At 36.4% G+C, this 14,175-nt stretch overlaps 1 protein-coding gene across 2 annotated transcripts in view; it reads left to right on the top strand.

Annotated features, from left to right (window-relative positions):
• ELMO1 (engulfment and cell motility 1) overlaps positions 1-14,175 on the top strand; it is a 553,192-nt gene that overhangs the window by 181,403 nt on the left and 357,614 nt on the right. For both annotated transcript variants that reach the window (XM_068549306.1, XM_068549305.1), the window contains exon 9: positions 9,527-9,626. In XM_068549306.1, the coding sequence (XP_068405407.1) occupies positions 9,527-9,626 (100 nt within the window). The remainder of the gene's footprint in view (positions 1-9,526; positions 9,627-14,175) is intronic.

The raw sequence follows: 14,175 nt of genomic DNA, 5'->3' as shown, positions 1-14,175 counted from the left end.
AATTAATTTATTATTATTATTATTATTTTTTTGGCTGTGTTGGGTCTTTGTTTCTGTGCGAGGGCTTTCTCTAGTTGCGGCAAGCAGGGACCACTCTTCATCGCGGTGCACCGGCCTCTCACTATCGCGGCCTCTCTTGTTGCGGAGCACAGGCTCCAGACGCGCAGGCTCAGTAGTTGCGGCTCACGGGCCTAGTTGCTCCGCGGCATGTGGTATCTTCCCAGACCAGGGCTCGAACCCGTGTCCCCTGCATTGGCAGGCAGATTCTCAACCACTGTGCCACCAGGGAAGCCCCTTTTTGATGTTCTTATGAACAGGTTCTTTAAAAATGTATTTCCGTTTTCTCTTTGCTTTGTGGTAGAAAGAGTATTTTATGTTGGTAACCATAAAATGATCACATCAGGATTGCTACCCTTCTCCTGGAACAAGGCTAAGCATAATTTTATGTATTACTTTTTAAAAAACCTTTCTTTTTTGTGGCCTATGTGATGTTCAAAGTCAAAAGTCTTTGATTTTCTTCAATGGCTTGGTAAGAAAAAGATCCGCATTAAAAAAAATATTTAGGGCTGAAGTATGGAATGAAAATTATTTACTTTCAGTCTGAGAATGTGTTCAACCACCTATATATTTGTGAATTGCCTGATAATTGTGTCTGGAAATCTCAAAGCTTCTTTCTTAGAGTATTCCCTCCTCAGTGCCTTTATTATCCACTAAACAAGGTGAGTCCAAAGAGTATCTAACAAACTCTCTATAATAGGTTGAACAAAGTCCCATTTTGCTAAGTTGTTAAGCATACAGTTTCAGTTTGAGAAGGAAGACTGAACAGTATTTGAAAATGTGCACCTTATTTTTTAAGCCTTCAGAGAAAATTCTGATCAGTGTATGATAGTGGTCTCAAATCATTCATCTTCCCCTACCCCTCCCACTAGAAGAAGTATTAATTGCAGGAACTCTTCAGTTATTAAATTCTAATAAAGTAGAAATATTGAGTTTTTAGGGTAAAGCTTCTTAAACCTAACTTTGATACATATTTTTAATATAGTAGAAGCACTTAATGGTAATAGTAGCAGAAGCCATTTTTTATGAGAATTTACTCTGTCCTGGGCATTGTCTCAATGTTTACACTCGTTACTTCTAATTCACACTTTTATCCACCATACAAGATGAGTAAAATTAGAATTGTTTCCTTTATGAAGAAGTTAAAATGAGGTGGTATTGGGATTCAAACTGATTTTTTCTCTAACAACCTCATACAATTTGCTAATGCAGAAGAATTTTGGGCTCTGAAACCAAAATAATTTCTTAAAATTTATCTGCCAGTAGTTTTAATCTTTTGGTATATAGAGGTGTTGGAAGTGTGACTAAGCGTGAATCATGATTTCCATTTATCAATCACAGACAAAATCAATGCTCAGGGCCCTGGTAATTGCAAAGTAGCTTAATCAGACTAAGTACCATGGATAATAATTATAAACTCTAGACAAAATATTGCAAACAAAAACATCTAAAAACAAGTGTTTGTTTGAAGAAACTGTATAGCAACTGAAAACAGACAGAAAGAAGAAAGTCAATCTTTGAGAGAACAGATAAGCCCTAGATGAGATTTGTGTGTTTGCAGCTTTTTGCCTGAGGATTCCTGCTCATCCAGGTAGCATGGGGTGGCAAGAACCCTCAGTCTTAGTAAGTTACTAAGAGGATATAGTTTAGGGCTGGCAGAGCAGCTAGATTATTAAGGGGAATCCATGAAAGAAAGGAGGCTCAGAGGGTATGAGACGACCCCATATCTATATATAAACTCTGCCAAATCTATCACTGATCACTGAAGTGTGAATATACGTGTGTATAGGAACCCCAAAGGGACCTGGTAAAATTAGCAACTGGAAATGGAAAGAATTGGGAAGAGATTTAAACTGCCACTCACTGAAGAGTTTGGAGTCTGATTCTAGCCAAGTTAACTTCCTACTAAAACAAAAACCAATTCTTCAGAAGAACAAAACTGAACTATGAGCCTTGGCAATGTTTATTCCCAATGTTCAGAATACAGTAAAAAATTACTAGGTATGTAAGTAATAGGAAAAGATGACCTGTACTTAAGAAAAGAAATAAAGCAAGTAGTAGAAGCCTACCTTGAGATGACCCAGATGTTGGAAATAGCAGATGAAAATTTTAAAGCAATGTTTATAAATATATTAAAAAACTAAAGAAAAGCATTAACATATTAAATTCGCAGATGGGGAGTCTCAGCAGAGAAATGGAAATAAGAAATAACCAATTGGAAATTATGAAACTGAAAAGTATAATATTTAAAATGAAAAATTCACTGTAGGAGTTGAAGATGGCAGAAGAGACAGTAACCTTGAAGATATATCAGTATAAATTACCCAATCTGAAGACTAGATAAAGTGAATAGTGAATAATTGACCTGTAAGATAGTAACAATTGATTTTAAATACATTTAATTGGGGTCCCAGAAAGAGAGGAGACAGATAATGGGGCAGAAAAATATTTGAGGAAATAATGATAGAAAATTTCTGAAATTTGTTGAAAAACATAAATTTTAGATCTAAGAATCTTGTTGAACCCAAGTGGGATAAATAGAAAACTATGCCTAGAAACATCATAGTCAAACTTCTGAAATTGAAGGATAAAAAGTATACCTTGAAGGCAGCCAGAGAAAAACAACTTATTACATTAAGAAAATAAAAATAAGAATGAGAGCTGACTTCTCATTAGAAATAGTGGAGGCCAGAAGGCAACCTCTTAAAAGTGCTGAAAGAAAAAAAAAAAGCTTATCAACCCAGAATTCTTTTCTAATAACACTATCTTGAAAATGAAGGTGAAATAAAAGCACTTTCAAATAAAGGAAAACTAAGATGGTTCATTATTAGCAGATACACACTACAGGAAATATGAAGGAAGTTCTTCAATTAAAAGGCTTCAGATCAAATTTGAAAAAGCAGGACCCAGCTACATGCTGTTTACAAGAGATATACTATAAATGCAAAAGAACATGTAGTTTGATAGTGGAAAAACATATACCATGTAAATGGAAATAATAATAAAACGGTTGTTTTATTAATATCAGGCACAATAAGACTTCAAGGCAACATATTATCAAAGATTAAGAGAGATAATTCACAATAAAAAATGGTTGGCTCATTAGGAAGACATAAAGTGTTAAATGTGTCTGTACCTAATATAAGGCTTCAAAGTAAATGAAGCAAAATCTGACAACTAAAGAGAAATATAGACAAATCTGTAATCATGGTTGGAGATTTTAACACTCTTTTCTAATTTCTTTTTTAATTTCTAATCTCCCTTCAAGAAAGAATTTGCTAATCAGCCCTGAGGAGTACAGTTAGCTGATAGCTTCCCGCTATAGCACATTCAAGATCCATGACAGCTTTCAAACTAAGACCATACACGCTCTTTCCAGGCAGCCCCTAGTCAGTGAGCCTGGTGAGCATGGTGCACATACCAGGGCCTGGCCATTTCTGCCCATTGTGGGACCCCTCTAACAGTCCACATTTATACTGAGCTTCCTCTTGGGTTGGCTGGGACTGTCAGATCTACATCTGCGTCCTCTTTCCTTTCACAGGCATCAGATCTACCTCACGGTCTGAAGGGTATTCTTACCCAGTCTTGCTTTGTGCCTCTTTATCTTTCACAAGCACCACCTATCTTCCAATAAACCTCTTGCTCTCCTTACTCCATCTCAGCATTAACTGACACAAAACTGACCTATGAGGAAATAGAAAATCTGAATACCCACATCTATTAAAGAAGTTGAATTCATTTTCAAAAGGCTTTACACAATGAAAATTGGTTACACTGGTGAATTTTATTATACATATGCAGAAGAAATACCAAATCTACACATATTTCAGAAAATAGAGGTAGAGGGGAAAAGTCCTCAATCATTTTATGAGGCCTATGAAGCCAGTATCACTCTGATACCAAAACCTGACAAAGCCAATGCAGGAAATAAAAATTATAGACGATTTAATGAACAGAGGTGCAAAACTCCCCAGAAACGTATGAACAAATATAATCAAGCAATGTATAAAAAAGATTTGTGGCCTGTAAAGATTTATCTCAAAAATAGTTTAACATCTGAAAAATCAGTCACTGTGATTTAGTATTTAGCAAAATAAAGGAAAAAACTTAAAGAGAAAAAGCATCTTTATAGATACAGAAAGTAGATAATAGATACAGAAAAAGCATTTCATAGCGTCCAACAGTCATTCATAAAAATTCTCAGCAATCGAGGAATAGAGGGAACTTCCTCAACCTGATAAAGACTATCTGCAAAAAAAAAAAAAAAGCATTATACTTAATGTTGGAAGACTGAATCCCCACCCCTCCCAATAAAGATTGGGAATAAGGCAAATATGTAGCACTTCTATTCAACATTGTACTGTAGTTTTTAGCCATAGCAATAAGTCAAGAAAGAGATAAAAGACATAATGATCAGAGGGGAAGAAGTAAAACCAACTCTATTCATAGAGGACATGATTGACTATGTAGAAAATCCTAAGGAATCTACAAAGAAACTGCTAGATCCCATAACTGAATTTAGCAAAGTTTCAGGATATAACATGAGTATATAAAAGGGACATATTTTTATACCTTAATAGCAAACAACTGGAAAATGAAATTTTATAATTTCCATTTACAAAGTGTCAAAAATCATAAAATTCTTAGGAATAAATGTAACAAGAGACATCAGTATCTGTCACTGAAAAAAAAAATATTGCTGAAAGAAATTAAAGAAGACCTAAATAAGTGGGGAATATACCATTTCATGGATTGGAAGACACAATATAGTTAAGATAGCAATTCTCTCCAAATTAGGTTCAGTGAAATACAATCTTTTAAAAAGAAATTACGAGCCAATCCTAAAAACTTGAAGGAAATGCACTGGACCTAGAAGAGCCAAAACAGTCTTGAAAAACTCATAAAAATCACTAAAGTTGGAAGATTTCATTAACTGACTTCAAGGCTTCCTGTAAAGTTAGTTATTAACACAATATGATATTGGTGTAAGAGGATAGGCAGATCCATGGAATAGAATAGAGTCCAAAATTGATCCACAGTTAAATTTTCAACAAAGGAGCCAAAAGAATATATGCTGATGTAAGTAATGCTATGATTCTAAAGGGTAAGGGAATGTCTGAAGGGCAACAGAAATCCATACATTTCAATGTATATAAGTTTTACCAGAAACAAAATAAAATACTAGGAAAAACTCAAAGGGCAGGGTAGAACTATATTCTTTAATTCTGGCAATTAGGGATATATTCAGTATGATTTATTAATAACTTGGAACCTGGTCTTTATTTTCATCTTTTCTCTGCTTCTCTTTTGGGCATGACACCCAATGGAGACATTTGGAAGCACTATTCTTTTATAAAATTAGCAGCATAAAATTTAAATGCTTTGAGATTGGCTGAATTTTGTTGGAAAGAAGAGGGTCTCTACTGAATTGATGAGAAACATTTATTTGAATCATTCCAGCACACATGGTGTGTTGGCTGTGACATGGCTCTCAACCAGCATGTAAAGTTTGCAGTCGGCTTAATTTGTGGCAGTCAGTACTGCAAAATCTTTAACTTGGCACTTTATAAAAAACAAATAAACCAAGCAAATAAAAATGCTCCCCGCATGTGCCATGTGGTTGCTTTATATTTGTAATCCTTTTAGCCTTGATCTTCTGCACCCAGCACGGATTTCAGAGACAGGACCTTGGCTCCTGCCTTCCCTCTTGGAGCCTGAATCACTCCTCTAGCAGTGAAATAAGCATCTGTGTCAGGGTTCAATAAGAGCTTTTATAGCTGCCTCATTTGAAATGAGATGATTGAGTCCGTTGATTTGGAAGGTAATAAAATTTTAGCATGGCTCTCCTTTGCTTGCAACTAAGGATATGAAGTTGAATTTTGAAAAAATTCTCCCTCATGTAAACCTAGTATGCCATCCAGCAACCAGTTATAATGAATTATGTATGTCATATATATGCTATATGTATAATATAGTATATATGCATATTATATACTTTATAATATATAACATATAAACATAGTATATCTAATAACATATTTATATCTATATATTATATAAGATACATATACATATATATGATTATATTTAATATATATGTCTAATAACATTATATCCATAGAGTATATAGTTATATATTTAAATATATTAAATGTTATTAGATAATATTTATATAAATATAAATTATATAACATTTATATAAAACATTAGATGGACCAAGAGAGCGATCCTTCTCCTGGGCACCTTGGTGTGATGTGAAGAAGCTTCTCTCATTTGTCAATCGTTCACACTAATGGGTGATTACAAAGCACAGAAAGCCCTAGCTGCAGTCTCAGAAACGGTGCTCCAACTCCTTAACAACCTTGGAGAGTTAAATCCTGGTCCCGAAAGCAGCTTGGAGATTTGGAAACCAAACAATACTCTTTCCCTTTTTCTCCATCTTTTTCCCAGGTCCTTGCAGCCTGTCTGAGGAGCCTGTAGGCAGAGCTCTGGAACACTTAAGGAAGAGGGACAATCCCCAGATGTTACTAACGCCATTAGGATTATGAGTCCATTGAGCAAGGAACAGAGTCATTTTGCCTTCAGATAATTAGCATAAATACAATTGATCTTTTGCTTTTAAAGCAGTGAATGAAGACTAATATCATCTCTAGTCCCAGCTACAGGCAATATAGAGAAGAGTTTGATTTCAGCAGCATGTTACTCCTTTTTCACTGCCTGTTCCATTGCTTGTTCTTTTAGTGACAATACTGAGGCAGTATTTTTGCACTGTGTGGAGGTCACAAATGCCATCCTGCAATGTCTTGTAGATGGGCATCTTATAGCAGTTGAGGTCTTTTAGCATGCCAGGTGTAAACAAATGGCAGCCATTCATTATCACTTGGTTGGTTTTCCTTTTTTTAAGTAAATAAATTGCTAATATGGTTTATCACTAATAATATAATAAAATAATAAATTAGCTAATATTGTCTACTAATAATTCTATACATTATTATGTAATAATATTTTCACAGTAATACTAATGCCTACATAATCTGTTAATAAATCTTACTAATTGCTTTTATTTCCTGGCTCTCTTATTTTCCTGAGGCAATTTCCTTCTTTTTTTTTTTTGCAAGCTAATGTTTGGATTTTCTTAGGACTCCTTGTCTGTAGAAAGAGCCATTCTGGAATTTTTATATAACCTTTCTTGCTAGTATTTTTAATCCATTTTCCACCTGTCTTTCTACTTTTTTTTGTTTTCTTAAAATAAGCTTGAGTTTTCTGGTTTGGAATTTCTTTTTTGGGGCATGATTCTCTGATGCCAGCCTGTATGATTGGGATTGCCCGCCTGTGACTCAGAAAAGGCTTTAAAAAAATATTTGCTGCTTTTCTCTCTGGCTTGAAACGTTTGGCTTTTCTTGCAATTTTTTTTTTTTTTCTCCCTCCAAGGACAGAGAATTCTTGACACAATAAAGACAGACATTTGAAAATCATGAGCTTTATGTACCTTTTTAAAATACCACTTTGCATAATGATAATAAGTAACATTCGCATACTGCCTTCCATGTGCTATATACACTGCTTAGAGGGCTCTAAGTATGGTAGCTCCTTTCATTTCCCCAGCAATCCTCTGAGTTAGGTATCACCACCACCACCAGCATCGCTGTCGTCCTCATTTTTTTTTTTTTTTTTAATTATTTATTTATTTATTTTTGGCTGTGTTGGGTCTTCGTTTCTGTGTGAGGGCTTTCTCTAGTTGTGGCAAGCGGGAGCCACGCTTCATCGCAGTGCGTGGGCCTCTCACTATCGCAGCCTCTCTTGTTGCGGAGCACAGGCTCCAGACGCGCAGGCTCAGTAGTTGTGGCGCACGGGCCTAGTCGCTCCACGGCATGTGGGATCTTCCCAGACCAGGGCTCGAACCCGTGTCCCCTGCATTGGCAGGCAGATTCTCAACCACTGCGCCACCAGGGAAGCCCCGTCCTCATTTTTATAAAATGAGGAAATCGAGGCACACAATGTGTCCTTGTCCACTGAGAGCTGGCGGGTAGCCTCTGCTGTCTGACTCCAGAAACCACCCGCTTAACCATTTCTATCAGGCGCACCTCATCCCCTCTGATCTCCGGCAGCTTGGGATCACGGTCCTTTCCTGAGAGCCGCTTCCTCTTTGGTAGGTCTCTTTTCAGCATCACAGCTTCGGAGATGATGCAGAATTTTCCAGGTCTGTTATTGAGGCTGGGCTGAGAACACTAGGAAGAAGGGAAATTGTGAAGCTGTTTTAAAAGAAATATGAGCTTGTTTCCTATTCTATTAATTGAAAATGGTTGGGAAGATTCAATCTAAACACTTTATGAGACTTTGTAGTGTAGCAATTGTGATATATAAGAGTCTACAGATTAAAAATCTGAACAACTAACTTTATTTTTAAAAAATCAAGCATATGAATCAGTGTGGTTGCATACAGTGTGGAGATCCTGATGGGCGTAATTCAGTGTACTTGAAGAGAAAGTACTTATCTTGAGAGTTTTGAGTTACTATTTATTATGGTGATAATTTACAATAGAGGTGAGTTTCTGTAAAAGGTTCTCAGTGTTGTTTTGAAAGCACTAGAAATCAGGGTATTGTCTGATAAGGGTCACGGGTGGAGCTTTTTTAGAAGGCCGTTCTTTTACTTGAGCTTGCCTGATCTCTGCTTAGACTTCTAACCCACTCATGAGACCCTTCCTACAGCCTTTTGAATCACAGCAAGTCTATGGCTGGCAAACAGTTATTATCTATAATATTCTAGAAAGATATTACATAAAGCCTATTAACTAAAGATAAAATGCTGGCCAGTGTAATATAGAAATGAATATGCTTACATATATATTTGTATCTATGTGTTTGTGTGTAAATGCACTCACCCAAACACACACACACAAACACACACACACACACACACACACACACACACGCAAGTATAGACCACAAGAATCCTTTGCAAAGTGCTAATACTGTTAATAGACTTATTTATAATCTTCCCTGTTGGATACCCAGAGATAATAAAAGAAGCATATTGCCCTCTTCCTAATTTTTGTTTGCTGGGAAGCTTTTTTAAGCTATCATTTACTGAATGCTTGTATGTTACACACTTTATTAAGTGCTCTACAAGCAGCCCTGTGATGAAATAGATTTCACTATCCAGTTTTTCAGTGGAGAAGACAGAGGCTCAGGGAGATTAGGGACCTGCCCAGTACAACACAGCTCACCTGAGTGAGAGTGTGAGCCCAGGTGTGTCCCACGGAGGCCCTGGCTCCCCTCTGTGAAGCCACCTGCCTCCTGCCTACTGACTCACTCACGTTTGCAAGGACATTGCCTGTGGCCCAGCTGCTTATCGCAATGATCTCTTACAGTTCTGTTTGTATTCATCTTTCTAAAGCTTTCTCACGTCTGTCTTCCCTTGTATTTAGCTCTTGGGCCCATCACCCTCATACCATCTTGTGTTTTCCAGCTTTGGAGACATGCTGTCCTTCACCCTGACGGCCTTTGTGGAGCTGATGGACCACGGAATAGTGTCCTGGGATACGTTTTCGGTGGCATTCATTAAGAAGGTAATTCAGATTGTGCTTCCCAAGGTCAAATCACTTCCTTCTTTTACAGATATTTTTCTCTGATTTGAGCATATTTTAGAGTTGTTTCTTTTAGTTCTTTGTGTTAAAGTGTGAGTGTGGTTTTTGATAGTATTATGTATGTGAGGGTCAGGGCACCTAAATTCACTATGAAAAATGACGTTTTCTCCCCACTGGGATCATAAGGGATTGTATAATACATGGGAACCCATAGTCAAGGAAAATCAAGGTGACATGTTAAAATCAGAGAAGCGTCTGCTGAGCCCCTCTTCTGGACTCTGCTGTTCTCAAGATCTAAGTAGAGTTCCTGCTGTCCTTCCCGATCCTTCTCCCCTTAACCAGGTGTTCAGGAAAAGGGAAAGAGGCAAAATATACTGATTGTTATATGACTGGGTCTGAAGCAGGAATGTAAGAGAAGAAGGTGTGCTTGGATCCATGCCTCTTAGGCCGAGTAAGCCTGCTTACTTGTAATCTTGGTGCGATAAATGTCTCTGGGATCAACTAATTTGATTGGTTCCTACTTTCCTTAGAAGGAAACTAACAGAGGTACAGGCAAAGGTGGACCTGGTTTGGGGAGAGAGGGCAGAAGAGGCCCCTACCATTTCCCAGCAGTTGAATAGTAATAAAGACGTGTCTGCAAATTTACAATTCTGTTTCCAATCTTCTAACCAAAAGTGAATAGCCCTGACTTTATAACTATTAAATGTAGTATTAAATCAAGAATCATTATTATTTATTAATTTGTTAACTTATTTTTCCTCTCTTTGTATTTGTGAAATGGCTTATAAATGTATTGATATCTTTCTTCCTGCTGTTTTTGGGAATGAAGAGTTGTTTGGAATTCATACATTTATCTTATAGGTCTAGATTCCTGGGAAGGGTTGTCTAAAATAAAGAATTTCAGAGAGTCTGTGCAAAAGCTGGAAAATCAAAGCAAAATCCAGTATGAGTCACTTGAGTTTTTAAATACTTTTATTTTGAAATCATGGTAGACTTATAGAAAATCTGCAAAAAAATAGTACAGAATGTTCCATATAACCTTCAACCAGTTTCCCTAAACATTTTGTGTAATAATAGTATTATTATCAAAACTAGGAAATTAACAGTGGTGTAATACTGTTACCATTATTTGATTTCACCAGTTTTTCTACCAATTTCCTTTCTCTGGTTAAGGACCAGATCCAGGATCCAAGACTGCATTTAGTTGTCATGTCTCCTTAGTGTCTTCCAATGTGACAGTTCCTCAGTTTTTCCCTGTCTTTCATGACTTTGACAATTTTGAAGAATACTGGTCAGTTATTTTGTAGAATGTCCCTCAGTTTGGGTTTTTTGATATTTCCCTCATGGTTAAATTAAGGTTATGCATTTTCCTTAATGTATAGAATATTAGAGAAGTAATGTTGTGCCCTTTTCAGAGCATCACATTAGGGTATGAGATGTTAATATGCTTATTAATGGTTATGTTGACCTTGATTATGTGGATAAAGTGGTATCCTCTGGGTCTCCCCACTGTGAAGTTATCTCTTTTCCTTTTGAAGTTAGTCAGTACCTGGAGGGAGACACTGCCTTGAATTGAAGAGCATAGAAGGGCCCCTAGTCTGTTCATTGAGAGTGTTGGGAGCAGAAGTCTCGCAGATTGAACGCCTTCATGATGTTGCCTATTTCGGAAGGCCGATTGGGAACCCAGGGCCTTCTTGACGCACCTCTGAATCCTTTTTTCCTACATAAGGGCATAAAGCCAAGAGAAACAAGTAATGGGAACCGCCTAGAAAACATACAAAGAAGGATGAAGCCTCTTTTTGCCTATATTTGTCAATGATATGAATTGCTAAAAAAAGGAGAAATGACTGTAGAAGAGAAAGCCAAGGAAATCCTGATGTGTAAGGAAGTACTTTCCTTTGGTGGTGACAGGAAATGCAAGCATTAGATTATGAATGCAGAGAACAAATTGCTGTATTTTTTCTTTCCAAGATAAAAGTTCTAGAGAAATGGAATATTATTCAGCCATGAAAAGAATGAAATATTGCCATTTGTAGCAACATGGATGGACCTAGAGATTATCATACTAAGTGAAGTAAGTCAGACAGAGAAAGACAAATATTATATGATATCACTTATATGTGGGATCTAAAAAATAGTACAAATGAACTTATTTACAAAACAGAAACAGACTTACAGACATGGAAAACAAACTTACGGTTACCAAAGGGTAAAGGGGAGAGGGATAAATTGGGAGTATGGAATTAACAGATACGCACTACTATATATAAAATAGATAAACAACAAGGACCTACTGTATAGCACAGGGAACTATATTCAATATCTTGTAATAACCTGTAATGGAAAAGAAGCTGAAAAAGAATATATATACGTGTGTGTGTATATATATATATATATGTGTATATGTATACATATATATATACACACACACACACATATATATGTACACACACATATATAAAACTGAATCACTTTGCTGTACTAACACTAACAGAATATTGTAAATCAACTGGACTTCAATTTAAAACAAAAGTTCTAGGGAAGTAAGTTCAAATCTACAAATACTGGATTTTGCAGATTTTTTATACTTAACAGAATTTTTCAATTCATTCTGAATTTATGGCAGGCCTTTCTTTCCTACATCCAAATTGCTTTGCTTTTCTGATATTAGAACCTCTTTTGCTATAAAAACAGTGCTGTTCTGAATGTGAATTCCTTGAACTTATGTTATGCTTTCACCCACATTATCTCTTTTGATCCCCACAGCAATCCTTTGCAGAACAGAGCAGTTAGTCTTGCTATTCCTGGTCAGGAGATGAGGACACAGTGACTTGGGGAGATTGAGTGAGGTTATAGAGAGCGGGGTGTCATTGGCCCCCCGGGTCAGGGCTCCCTCCCCCATCATCATGCACCTGTGTTTTAAGTGAAGGAAAGAACAGCTCCTGAAGAATAGTCTTGTTGAAGCAGCGTTGCCTGTTGTTCAGCCCTCCCTGACCTCACTGGTGCAGAGTTACCTGATTTCTTCTGCTCTCCATTCTCCTTGGATCTTGTATATGCCTCTGTTCCAGCACTTATCACATTTCTGAGGACTTCTTGTTCTTTTGACTGGCTCTCCCAAGAGACCATGAGTCCTCAGAGGGTGGAACCATGGCTTTCTTCCTGTCTCTATCCTTAGAACCCGGCATAGAGTAAGACCTTAATACATTTCTGTGAAATGAATGAGTGAAATTTGCTTTGGAAGCATTTTTTTAAACCCTAAAACTTGAAGAAAAGAAAAGAATACTGTGCCACTGTATTTAAATATATTTCAATTAAAACTTCAGTTATGAATATAAAGGAATTACAAAGCTGTCTTTCTTTAAATGATGTGACACGTGGTTAGAGAGAATGGCAATAATCTAATTTTCTAACTGCTTATGAAAACAGTTTTCATTCACTGAAATTAAATAAAAATCATATTAGATCTAAGGAAGCAAAGACTAGCAGTCTTGGCAGTTTAAGTTAAAAATTAAATATTTTTCAAAAGGCAGCACGTTTAATATATGCTATCCTCATTCCTAGTCATTCTGTTTTCTTTGCATTGCTGCTTAAATCTCAACTCCTTATGTGAATTTAAAAAAAACGGTCATCAGAAAATGACTTTATAATTGATAGTTTTTGTAAGGTTAACTTTTTTATTCATTAGCTGGATCAAATTCAGCACTTTGACAACCCAGGAATTGTATACAGGCAACTGTCTTTTAAATGGAGCTTTATCTAGACAAAAATCAACTAGGAAATGCTCTGACAAAAGATGCTTATCTCTGTGGTCCAGACTTGGCTTCCTATTAATGCCAAATTCATACGACTTTGGAGCAATATTTTTCCCTTGCCAGCCTTGGTCTCCTTCTCCACTATCTATTTTGTTATGTGTGAATCTAGATTCTAGTTTACAAACTTTTTCTGTAATAAATAATATCATTTCATAAACACTTTGAAACTTGGAATCCCTTGATGCCAATATATAACGTTGTTGTTTTTTAAAGACTTGGCTTCTTAGGGAGAGGGTCAGAAGGCGTAGAGAGGAAAGAAATGGAAAAAGAAAAAACAACCTAGAACTTTCTGTGTTACCAGTTGGTTTTCCCCTAGCCAAGTATAATATCAGTGCTTTTTCTTGGAAGGAAAGTTTTATACAAATGCTCTTGAAAGCTTAGCTCTGCAGGAGGGCCTGGTTCACCCTGCAGTATTTTCAGTGCCTGGATAAACATCCAGCCAGTTTCAGCTTAGATACCCAATAATTTTTGCCTCTTAAAAACTTGAGAGATTTATGGGCCTCTGCCCAGATAATTTAAAATATGGTAGTGGAGCTCCATGTTCTCCATGGATCTTTTCAGTTTTGATAACTTAGGATAATTTTAAGATCTCAATCTAAGTGATTCAAAGAAGTGTTTATGTAATTTTAATAATTTGTATCATTGATTCATGTGATGACCCTTAGCTTCTTAAAAGTCACCCAAATATTCCTATGTTTTATTTAGGTAGCACTTTTAAA

The sequence above is a fragment of the Eschrichtius robustus genome, chromosome 8 (assembly GCF_028021215.1).
Source record: "Eschrichtius robustus isolate mEscRob2 chromosome 8, mEscRob2.pri, whole genome shotgun sequence".
In the NCBI taxonomy this organism is placed as follows: domain Eukaryota; kingdom Metazoa; phylum Chordata; class Mammalia; order Artiodactyla; family Eschrichtiidae; genus Eschrichtius; species Eschrichtius robustus.
This window is presented reverse-complemented; position numbering and strand designations above follow the sequence as displayed.